The 11,440-nt window shown below is 55.3% G+C and overlaps 2 protein-coding genes across 2 annotated transcripts; one reads left to right on the top strand and one right to left on the bottom strand.

The window, feature by feature from the left end:
• Positions 1 to 916: 916 nt before the first annotated feature.
• Positions 917 to 5,686, top strand: GLA (galactosidase alpha). Its single transcript, XM_057429653.1, has 7 exons — positions 917 to 1,095; positions 1,366 to 1,540; positions 1,752 to 1,929; positions 3,329 to 3,420; positions 4,305 to 4,466; positions 4,995 to 5,192; positions 5,362 to 5,686. Exons 1-7 carry the CDS (start codon positions 917 to 919, stop codon positions 5,623 to 5,625), a joined length of 1,248 nt encoding a protein of 415 aa, XP_057285636.1. The 3' UTR covers positions 5,626 to 5,686.
• A 1,220-nt stretch (positions 5,687 to 6,906) lies between these two features.
• RPL36A (ribosomal protein L36a) lies at positions 6,907 to 9,453 on the bottom strand. The gene is made up of 5 exons (XM_057429666.1): positions 9,393 to 9,453; positions 9,033 to 9,138; positions 8,760 to 8,827; positions 7,051 to 7,173; positions 6,907 to 6,969 (listed from the first exon to the last, which is right to left on the bottom strand). The coding sequence occupies exons 1-5, from the start codon at positions 9,393 to 9,395 to the stop codon at positions 6,949 to 6,951; spliced, it is 321 nt and encodes a 106-aa protein (XP_057285649.1). The 5' UTR covers positions 9,396 to 9,453; the 3' UTR covers positions 6,907 to 6,948.
• Between the last annotated feature and the right edge of the window lie 1,987 nt (positions 9,454 to 11,440).

The raw sequence follows: 11,440 nt of genomic DNA on the forward strand, positions 1-11,440 counted from the left end.
AGAGGAGATCCAAGCTCTGCAGAGACCCCATTCCCCTTCATTACCTCCCAATTTGCAGCACCATAAACCACCCTGAGCTCATGGCAGAGACCCCTCCAGCCCCTCAGTGCAGCCGGAGCACTGGAGAGCCCTGTGCTCTGACACCTCCCGCAGCCAGGCTGCTGTCTGCAGAAACACTGTGACACCAAAGCCTTCCTCCTCCGCTGGTGCTGGACAAGCTGCCATGGTTAGCTCAAGGTAGGAGGCAAAGCAAGGAAGACGAACTCAGCAGTGTGTCTCGGAGGGGTGAAGGCAGTTTGGGGGCAGCAGTGCCTACCACGCACACTAAGAAGAAACAGTTTATATCTTTATTATGTGTACACCCATTATAATTCCACGGAACGCCCACTCAATACTTGTTACCCGCTGTGTATGGTAATCGGGGTAGATAAAACTGGGCTGCAGGCAGGGTGAATTTTGAGGAGTGGTCTCTGGAGGTCATAGATGGTCGTTTGGGGAGAAATACCCCCACTCATTGTATCCTCTGATGGAAACGCATTAGTTAAGGACATCGGGATGTGTGTTTAGTCCTGCCAATTAACAACACGTTCTCACTTGGTCTAATTTACAACCCCGAGAGGCCCCCCCAGTTGTTTTCTTCTGCAGCCATTTACCAGTTTCTCCGTCCAAGTCCATGTGCAGTGAAACACCGATGCAATTCGGTACCAACCGAAACCGGATTTAACCCAGTATCACCGCACTGCGCCGGGCACCGGATCAGCACTTCACCTTCCTCATGTGACCGCCACTCCACATGACTCCCGGATAGGGGGCGGGCCGCGGTGCGACGCGCTCCCCCGTGATTGGCGGGAAGGCGGCGGCGCCGCGGGGCGATTGGCTGTCGGGATAGCGCGTCACCGCGGTGGCGGTGGCGGCGATGGCGGCGATGGCGGCGGTGCGGCGGGCGCTGCGCTGGGCGCTGCTGTCAGCCGCGGCCGTGGCGGCGGTGCTGGCGCTGGACAACGGGCTGGCGCGGACGCCGCCGATGGGCTGGCTGCACTGGGAGCGCTTCCTCTGCGGCACCGACTGCGGCACCGACCCGCACCGCTGCGTCAGGTACCGCCGGCCGGGTGCCCCCCGGGAGCGCCGGTACCCGCACCGGGGGGTCAGGGCAGGGGGCAGCGGCACAGTGCGGTGCTCTGCGGGCTTAGCCCGGTGTGTTCCCTCACTCCTCCGCAGTTCCACCCTGCCCCTTGGGGAGTCATAGAATGGTTTGGGTTGGAAGGGACCTTAAGATCACCCGGTTCCAAACCCGTGCCATGGATTTGTGGTATCGATGCTTGACGTGTGGCTGCCACGTTCTCTGCTTTCGTTCCCCGTGCCCAGCGAGCGGCTCTTTGTGGAGATGGCCGATGTGATGGTTGCTGAGGGCTGGAGGGACGCGGGCTATGAGTTCATCTGCATTGATGACTGCTGGATGGCCCCGACGCGGGATGAGCACGGCAGGCTCCAGGCTGACCCAAAGCGGTTCCCCAGCGGGATCCGCAAGCTGGCTGACTACGTGAGTGCCACCCGTCACGGTGCCCGCAGTGATGGCAGGCAGGGACCTGACCTGCAGCCGTGCTGGGAGCAGGGGAGGAGAGGGAAGGCGGGATGGGGAATGGCTGTGTAGCTGCTGAGGTAAACCCCTGCCTGACAGGGTGGGGTTTGCTTCACTCCCTCCTGCCTTACAACTGCACCATCCCCAATTCTCTTTCTGTCTGCAAGCGCAGGTACACTCCAAGGGTCTCAAGCTGGGAATCTACAGCGATGTTGGGAACAAGACATGTGCTGGCTTCCCTGGCAGCTACAACCACTATGACCTGGATGCCCAAACTTTTGCCTCCTGGGGCGTGGACCTGTTGAAGTTTGACGGCTGCAACTCTGACACGCTGGAGCTGCTGGCAGAAGGTAGGCACGGGCTCAAGGCTGCAGTGCACCACAGGGTGGGAATGTTCTGCAGGCAGCAGCAATTCCAGGCCCAGGGTGGGCTTCAGGGAGTTGCTTTTCCCTGAGTATACTCATTTGAGGAATATGCTTAAAGAAGCAGGTATGAGACTTTGTTCCAAGGTAGTGAGTGTTGCTGGCACTAGTGTTTTTTACCTGCTTGCCCTCCTGGGGGCTCTCTGCAGAATGCTGCCTCAGCTCTAAGCACAGCAAAGGCTTTGACCTTCTGTGGTGCTCTTACTGGAAAGCTCAGAATGTTCCACACACTTAACCCTTAATCCTTTGCTGAGGCCGTGCCAGTGCAGAACAGCTTGAAGCAAGAGCAGCATGTGTCAGCCATAAAGAGGGCAGTTACCAGGGCTTTTAACAGGAGAGAAAAAAAGAAAGGGAATTCTGGCATTAAGCTCCTGATGGAGTTTTGATTTTAAAGCCCGGCAGTGCGAATCCTAGTGCAGAAGTTATTTGCACATGGGCTGGCAAGTCAGCAGCTGAAAGCTCCATAGCTCAGTGCTGAGGGGGCTTGGTACAGACTTCCTGCAAGCACAGGCAAATCCAGTGCCACAGGAGCAGGTTTGTGGGAAGCGTGGTGCGACTTGGAACATGGTTTTCTTCCGACCGGGCTCTCACTGCTGTCACAGTCAGCACCATGGTGCTTGGCAGCAGGAATCCTGCACGCTCTGCCTGGCAGGGAGAACCTGCCCAATTAACAATCCCATAGGAAGCAGTTAGTGGGGCATATGCCAGCTGCTGCAGCCAGGAGCACAGCTCAGCAGCATGACAGCTGAGCTCAAAGCATTTGTTGGATCAGATGTAACCAAGGTACAATCCAGTTGTATTGAAGCAGTTCCAGGGGAGAGAGCAAACTTTTCATTCCCTCCGTTCTGATTAAAAAGGACTTAACAGGGCTGTCTGGGGACAAAGACAGGAAAAAGGAGTGGTTTTGCATTCCTGCTCAGTCCATATGGTACAAGTGCCTCATAAGAACATACTCCGGCAAGATTAACCCAGTGCAGCTGTACCCAGCAGTTTGATAGATACCTACTTGTATTTCCCAGGTATCTATAGAGTTAAAAAAAGCCTTACAGCAAAACCCCAGCCTCTTCTCATGGCTGGATGTACAGAGATCAACAGTCTCAGAGCAATAAGCCTGCCCGTGACCTGTAGCAAAGCTGTGAAGGAGCTCACCTGTCCTTGGAAGGCTGCAGACTATAAGCTCCCCTGTCTCCCCTGGGGTGTTCCTGCTGCAATGTGTTCAGCCTTGATTTAGCAAGAGTTGGACTGAAACCTGAACCTGTAATGTTAGATTAAGTTCCTCTGTTTGACCGAGGAGATTGTGTAACCTCTGTCTGTCCTCTTCCTTTAGGTTACAGACGCATGTCTCTGGCCCTGAACAGGACTGGAAGGAGCATTGTGTATTCCTGTGAGTGGCCTTTCTATCTGAGGCCCATGAAGCAGGTAAGGAATGTTTTTCAAGGCTTATCCTGGAAGAAATTAACCATTAAGAGTGCAGAACAGCCTCCTGAGAAACTTGTTGCCCATCTGACAGAGAACAAGACTGTAAAGTGTAGGAAAACCATGTTTTCCTCTAGAGCCCTGAAGGATACCTGAGGCAAGTCATTACTCTGCTGAATTCAGTAGGATCCTGCAGCATGAAGGCACAGCCCAGTTGGAGCATGCCAGAGAGCGCAGCAACATCCATCTGCTTTGTCTCCAAGGAGCCAAACACGAAAACACTGGTAGTGCAGACACAGCTAGCAGGTAGTTTGGTGTTATTCCTTCTGGACAGAGTGGACGGAATAAGTGTAAGGACTCAGCCATACCATCACCTCTGGGGACCAGGAAAGAGACTTTAGGAAAGCTTATTCAACAGGAATTTTCCACACTGTTTACCAACAGATTTCTGCCACCCAGGATCCATGAGAGACTCTCCACCCATAGCTGGCTTCCCCTGTGCCACCATGACAGGATGGTGCCATTCCCTCCTAATTAATGCATTAGTCACCAAAGGGTGTAAACCCAAGAAGTGACCGTAATTACGGGGATGTCACAGTTTAATCCCACTGGCCTCATCATACCTTCAGTGAAAGAGTGCTCAAAGGAATTTTCTAACAGACCTGGATGGCCACAACTGTTCTCCCAAGAGAGGCAATAGTGTTGCCTGGAGCATGGCAGCCTGGAATTAGTGGGCATAAGGCATCCTAGGGAACCAACTAGGTCATCCAGATGGTTGCTGATGTGTTATCATAGTTCTTCCCCAAATTATCCCTCATCCGGTCTAGCCTTGTGTATGGTCTTGTACAGTCAGGCTCTGTGGCTAATCACACTCATTGTTTTGGCAGCCCAATTACACAGAGATCAAACAGTACTGCAATCACTGGAGGAACTTTTTTGACGTCTATGATTCCTGGAGCAGCATCAAGAGTATCTTGGACTGGACAGCACTTCACCAGGACAGCATTGTGAAGATAGCTGGGCCAGGGGGCTGGAACGATCCTGACATGGCAAGTAGAGCAACACCCACCTCAGGTGTAAGCTGAGAGGGATGGGAAGGGAGAAACATTGAGGTGAAGGGCTGACAGGGCTCCAGGATCAGGAGCTTGATGAGAGCACCCCTGGCTGGAAAGGGAAACAGAACTACAGCTACAGATAGCACCAAGGAAGTGCTGTCTATGTCATGCAGCCTCAGCAAGCAGTGTGGCAGTGGGAAGGTCTCTGAAGTGCTCATCTCCCACTAGAGGGAATCCCCTGCATTGTAAGGAAGGAGTAGCTGCATCCAAAAGCAGATTCTGAAATGCTGCCTAGCAAGTTGAGGATCCTTCTTTCCTTGTACCAGTGGTTCATCCTGAATTGCCCCAGTACCTGTGCCGTGCCTTGCCTTTCCCAACCTGCTTCTGGCACTCAAGCTATCAAACCAGTTCCCAAACAGGGGTCCCACCCTCAGCATCCGGCCATTTACCAGTGCTTGTGTTGGTGGCCCAGTTTCTCCTAGACAAGCAGTGTTACCAGGTGCTTTTGTGTTCTTGTCACAGCTGGTGATTGGAAACTTTGGGCTGAGCTGGGACCAGGCAGTGACTCAAATGGCCATGTGGGCTATCATGGCAGCTCCCCTCTTCATGTCCAACGACCTGCGGCACATTAGTCCTGAGGCCAAGTGGCTGCTCCAGAACAAAGAGGTGATCGCCATCAACCAGGATCCGCTGGGCAAGCAGGGATACCAGATCACCAAGGTACAGCAGGAAGCCACTCTCCTTATAAAGGGGATACATTGGGTTATAGGGGAGTGCTAGGATTTGGGAACAGGAGCCAAGTGAGCCCACTCATTCCTGAAGCCTTCTTATTCAGGCATGAAGAGCATCAGTTCTGCCTCCCCTGACACGTTTATTTTCTCCTTTGCAGGACAAGAACTTTGAGCTGTGGGAGCGGCCCCTGTCTGGCCGAGCCTATGCTGTGGCAGTGCTGAACCAGCAGGAGATTGGGGGACCCCGAAACTTCACCTTCCCCCTCACCTTCCTTGGCAATGGGCTGGCCTGCAACCCAGCGTGCTCCGTGTGGCAGGTCCTGCCAGCCAGCAGGGACTGCGGGGTGTACAGCTGGGTGTCCTCCCTGAGCGTGGAGGTCAACCCGACAGGCACTGTGCTGCTCAAAGTAGTGGCACTATAGGAGGCACAAAGACAATCTCTTTGTAAGCGTCAGGCTCTTTCTAAACTTCTTGTCAAAAGAAGTGGGGTGGGTGCCTTTGTTCTCTCCTCAGGCATTTGCTACTCAAGTGCTTCTATGTGGACTTTAAACCTTCAGCCTAAGGTGACAAATACGTATTGCTCCATTACCAGGAGGTAACAGAGAAAGGGGTGCTGCTTCTCTTGTTTACCCTTTCCCTGGCATCTCACCCACTTAACTCTTTCCCTAAGGAGCTTTAAGGACTGTGGCAGGGCAGCAACTGGTCATATCCACTGCCACTACCAAGGAAATGCAGAGGACACATGCAGCATCTTACAGCTCCTTGAGCATTTCAGGGACAACAGGGAAACACCCTGGCTGCCTTGCTCTTGCTTTGCCAGGCTGGAGCACACAGCCCAGGAACAAGAAACCCAACACTCCCTTCAGAGCTTGGACGTCTACCTTCTGACCACTCAGGGACTGGCCTAAATCACTGCACTTCTTAGCAACTGCTTTCTTAACAGCTGCCTGCTTAGTATGCATGTGTGTAAGTATGTCTTGGGACTCAGCTGTTGGAGGTTTCTCCTTACCCCAGGAGTCTTTCCTTCACCAGTGATGGGACACTTCCCTTTACATGACAAGTCCTTCATAATACAATTGAGATCCTGTCATGTGAGCTGCCTCCAAGAAGTACCTGTGTGCTTGCTTTCCACTGCTGCAGTAACCTTTAGGTTCAATAACACAGGTCCCTCAGACAGGAAATGGATAATCACTTACGCAACCATCATGTGTATGTTCTCTTCTGACTACTGCACAATCAGGGTATACTGATTTGTTCTTACTTCTGTGATTAAGCACTTTGATTAAAATATCCCTTTAAAAGGCCAAGCTTTTTCTTAGTTCCACTATACAGGGGTGCAGCTCAGTATCTGAAATTAAACCAGGTTTTAGATGACAGCACAGTTGTTCCAGTCACTAGGTTCTTGTAGGATTTGTAAGGATTTACTACAAAGAACACTCAGTAAAGCTGACACAGTGCAGCCATACAGTCCCTGTTGCAGGCAGAGGTAACACTGAGAAGCCACTGGTGCAAAATCCATCAGAACCTCAGGCTCTACACACATTCTAAAACAGCTCTTGGGGAAGACAGGAGATTCCAGCCATTGGCAGGGCTTTTGGATAACACCTGTTCACTTACTAAGCAGCTCTGCAAGCAATACCTTCCTGCTGGGATGATGTAGTTGCGAGTCCAATCTCACCACCAAGAGAAAATACAAAACCAGATCACTTCCAAATACTTTAATATGGTCCATAACAACAAGCAGGTTAGAACTGGATCACCTGGCCCTGTAAGAATGAAGAGATGGAGTAAGTTCATTCACCACTGAATGCTGTCACCCTCATCCACCCCATGGTACACAAACCTACCTTTCTCTTCTTGTCTCCTCCCAGCTCAAAGTGCTTGCACCTCTTAATTGCCAGCATCCTCTTGGACCTGCAGTTGGGCTCCACACACTCCAGCCTCAGCACAATCTTCTTTGTAGTCTTAGCCTGGGACGAGAGGAGCAGAGTGTATCAATGCACAACATGTCCACAAGCAAACAAAGTGCTGCTGTCAGGAAAAGCATGCTATCTGCACTCCTGTAGATTCAGCAGCTTGTTCTCACAGTGCAGATAAAAAGACTACCAACAGAGTTAGGCTCCCTCCATTAAAAACCAGGCAGAACCATAAGGACCAGTACAGGAATACTGGACTGGTACCTTCACGATGAAGAACACTGGCTCAGTGGGGCAGGGCTGGCTCCTGCAGAGCTCAGGCACACCCCAAGGCCATGCCAGTGAACACACTGGAAACACACACTTTACAGTGTGGGAGAACAGACCGACAGCACTCGGGGAATTCAGCAGAATCCCGGGCAGAGATACATCTGGAAGCAGCACCAACCTTCCTCAGAAAGCAAATGTGCCCAGTGCAGACCTGCAGCTACTGACAAGTTGGATGAAACCCACACATACAGAGGGAAGAACCCAAAGCTGCCATAGCAGCTGCACAGAGCTGTAATCACCAGTTACCAGCTTCGCCCAATCACCCATATCACACTGACTAGAAAGAAACAGGAATGGGGATGGCAGGGTATAGCAGCAGAGTGCCAGACTATGAGCAGCACAGCTGCTCTGTGTACCTCTTGCAGCAGCATTTTCTGCAAGGTCTCCCTACTTCCTGACAGAAAATCAACTTGGGGAATTGCTGTCTCATTTTCTTCTTGCTAGAAGACTTCCTGAACATCTCCAGCACAACACCAGACTTTCCAGCAATGAGCCAAGCAGCTTAGTAAGTAACTGAACAGTTAAAACAAAAACTATAGCAAATCAGCCATTGGGTTCTGCTGCCCTGCTGCAAATACCACAGCTCTTGGGCCCCTACAACTCCCTGGCAGGAGGTACATAGAGGCACAGAAGGAAATCAGGCAAGACCACAGCTCCAAGTATCCACACACTGCAAAGGACAGAGAATGACAGCAGCAGGTCCCTGCAGCTCATCTGTAACAGAACGCATTGCTGCTCTGAAACTCTCGGGGAAGGCTTAACACAGCAGCTCTCTTGTACTGGCTCAATGATAGGGATTTCCCTAGAGCCAGAAGACTGCAAGAAAACCGTGTTGTGTCCCGCGGTGCCCCACGACATGCACATTTGCTTCTACCATACCCTTGCACTGACAGCACCATCACTGCGCAGAGCCTCACAAACCCGGCAGAGTTTCAATGAGAAACTACTGCCACTCCAAGACCACAAGGAGAGCAAGCAGCAGTCTCCCTTTCCCCTAGCTGTACTGGCAAGCAATGAAGAAAACACTCCTTTCATTAAAAGCATCACTCCCAGTAAGACCTTGCTCCCCTCCAGCATCAAGGCTCCCTGCACAACCTGCTGTGCGAACACATGCTACATCGTCACTCCTGAAAACAACAGCAGCAGGGATTACGTGGATGGGCAATTTACACTCCCCGGACACCACTACCCACAGAGCTGCCATAACATGGCTTGAGCACAGGACCAGCACAAGGCTGCAGCATCCCTCTTCAACTGGTATGTGGATTACCATGAACGCTTCAGGTCCTCCTTCCAGAAGCAGCACTCACCTTCTTGCGGAAAATGGGCTTAGTCTGCCCCCCGTAGCCGCTCTGCTTCCTATCGTAGCGTCTTTTCCCTACGGGCAGAAATGGTTCTTTAGGCAACGACTCGAGACACTGCACAAAGCACAGCTGCCGCTCGCCAACCCTTAGCAGAACTCGGTCTGCAGCGGCACCCCAGACCAGAAGCAATACCCTCCTCTCCCACAGCCGTCACCCCGGCGTGGGACGTGGCCACCCGGGTCCCACACAACCTCCCTCAAGCCGTGCCCCCAGGCCTACCCTGGGCGTAGAGCGAGTCCTTCCCCTTCTTGTACTGGGTGACTTTGTGCGGCTGGTGCTTGCCGCACTTCTTGCAGTAGGTCCGGCGGGTTTTCGGGACGTTCACCTGCAGGGGACGGGGGAACGGCTCAGGGCGTGCAGCGCAGCCACCGACGCACCTCAGCCCGGCCGCCCTTCCCCTGCCCTCGGTTAGGCCCTGCGCCCTCACCCCGGACCTACGACCTCTCCCCGCCGCCCTAACCCGCCCTAACCGCTGGCCGAGCACCCCCCGCAGCGGCGGGCGCCTCGGGCGGCCGGAGGGAGCCGCCTCCGGGGCGGATGGCAGCGGATAGAACCGGGCCCGCTGCGGCCGGCACTCACCATCTTGCCGGCTGCAGCCCGAAGAGGAGGAGCAGCCGGGAAGCGGAAGCGGATGGGAGTAGTGAACTACGGAGAGGAGGAGCGCAGGGAGCGCGAGTGGCGCCGCCTTGCGGCGGGAGGAGAGCGGGGCAGGGGGACTGAGGGTGCGAGGTGCGGCGGAGTTGGGGTGCGGAGGGTGGCCGGGGGGGTGCGGAGGGTTGCGGGTCCATGGGGGTGACCCTGTGCGATGCACTCAGTGCGGCACGTGGAGGGGGGCACATGGAGCTGCCCTGCAGCGCGGCCCCGTGCCATGTGGGTGCCCCTCGTCCCCTCGATGCGCAGCACCCGCAGCCCCGGCCGGCCCAGGAGGAAACACAGCTGCTGCTTTGAGTCAGAGAGCAGGGAAAGGGGAACTGAAAGGGTGGGGTTGGTCGGGCCCGTCCTTCCTCCCTGTGCCACCGACCCCGCTGCGTGTCCCTGCCGCCACAGCCACCCCGACCGGCCCCGTCGGGCCACCCCGGGCGGGCGCGGGCAGCGGGCACGGCGGGACCCCTGCGGGCCGGAGCGGCGGCGGGAGGGCCGGGTGAGTGCGGAGGGGGACCCGGGGCTTCGCGTGAGGTGTGGGGACAGCGCTGGAACACGAGGGTGGCAGTGCCCTGCTGCCAGTGCGGGGAGGAGGGAGCCGTGCGGTGCCTGCTTGTGGCCTCGCACCTCTGTCCTGGGCACCGGCCGCATGCTGGCAAGCAGCGGGTGAGCTGGGAAGGCTCAGCCTTGTCCCACAGCCTGGACGGGTGCTCTGGGGCTGCAGTGGAGCATGGGATCAGGGTGGTGTGTGTGCTATGGACACCAACGGTGCTCCAGAGCATGGGATCACGGTGGTGTGTGTGCTATGGACCCCACTGGTGCTGCAGAGCATGGGATCACGGTGGTGTGTGTGCTATGGACCCCACTGGTGCTGCAGAGCATGGGATCACGGTGGTGTGTGTGCTATGGACACCAGTGGTGCTGCAGAGCAGGGGATCAGGGTGGTGTGTGTGCTATGGACACCAACGGTGCTCCAGAGCATGGGATCACGGTGGTGTGTGTGCTATGGACACCAACGGTGCTCCAGAGCATGGGATCACGGTGGTGTGTGTGCTATGGACCCCACTGGTGCTGCAGAGCATGGGATCACGGTGGTGTGTGTGCTATGGACCCCACTGGTGCTCCAGAGCATGGGATCACGGTGGTGTGTGTGCTATGGACCCCACTGGTGCTCCAGAGCATGGGATCACGGTGGTGTGTGTGCTATGGACACCAGTGGTGCTGCAGAGCAGGGGATCAGGGTGGTGTGTGTGCTATGGACACCAGTGGTGCTGCAGAGCAGGGGATCAGGGTGGTGTGTGTGCTATGGACCCCACTGGTGCTGCAGAGCATGGGATCACGGTGGTGTGTGTGCTATGGACCCCAGTGGGGCTCCAGAGCATGGGATCAGGGTGGTGTGTGTGCTATGGACACCAACGGTGCTCCAGAGCATGGAATCAGGGTGAGGGATGAGTGCCAGGGACCCAGCGGTGCAGCAGAGCAGGGGGTCGTGGTGCTGGCAGTGCCTTTGAGCACTCTTTGCCCGTGCATTTTGCAGTAGATGCTGCTGCTGGAGCGCAGCTCTGGCTTTGTTCCCGAGCCTGTCCTGCGCAGGAGATTCCTTCCTCTTCATTGTTGTCACCCTCCAGGCTGCACCTCACGCACGGGGGCTGTGGCGTTTGTCGTTCGCAGACACGCTGTCACCCTTCCCACTTGCTCTGGGTATGCCAGCCCCCATCAAAGAGTGGTGGCCAAGCACTCCTTAGCAGGACGTGTGCAGGGGCCATGGTGGGGCACAGCACCTGCAGTGTGTGCCGGGCCTGGCGGTGGGGTCAGAGCACGCTTGGCTGGGGTGTGACAGCGGCAGGAAGTCACACGCGCTGGGGACAAACACAGGACATGCTTCCAGCCACCCACTTGCCACCTCTGCTTTGTCACAGCGCAGCAGCAGTGGCTGCAGGGTGAGTCCCAAAGGGAACCCACCACCCCCAGGGACAGGCATGGAC

Source organism: Pezoporus wallicus, unplaced genomic scaffold, assembly GCF_028554395.1.
Source record: "Pezoporus wallicus isolate ANWC-B61680 ecotype Strahan unplaced genomic scaffold, APGP_CSIRO_Pwel_v1 contig_14159, whole genome shotgun sequence".
Taxonomy (NCBI): domain Eukaryota; kingdom Metazoa; phylum Chordata; class Aves; order Psittaciformes; family Psittacidae; genus Pezoporus; species Pezoporus wallicus.

Excerpts from the sequence above, each read along its gene's own strand:
- GLA (XM_057429653.1), top strand. The coding sequence starts at position 917 with ATGGCGGCGATGGCGGCGGTGCGGCGGGCGCTGCGCTGGGCGCTGCTG. Across the intron at positions 1,541-1,751 it reads TCCGCAAGCTGGCTGACTAC|GTACACTCCAAGGGTCTCAA; the intron begins GTGAGTGCCACC and ends CTGCAAGCGCAG. Across the intron at positions 3,421-4,304 it reads ATCTGAGGCCCATGAAGCAG|CCCAATTACACAGAGATCAA; the intron begins GTAAGGAATGTT and ends TTGTTTTGGCAG.
- RPL36A (XM_057429666.1), bottom strand. Across the intron at positions 8,828-9,032 it reads GGACTCGCTCTACGCCCAGG|GGAAAAGACGCTACGATAGG; the intron begins GTAGGCCTGGGG and ends TTCTGCCCGTAG. Across the intron at positions 6,970-7,050 it reads GAGGAGACAAGAAGAGAAAG|GGCCAGGTGATCCAGTTCTA; the intron begins GTAGGTTTGTGT and ends TCATTCTTACAG.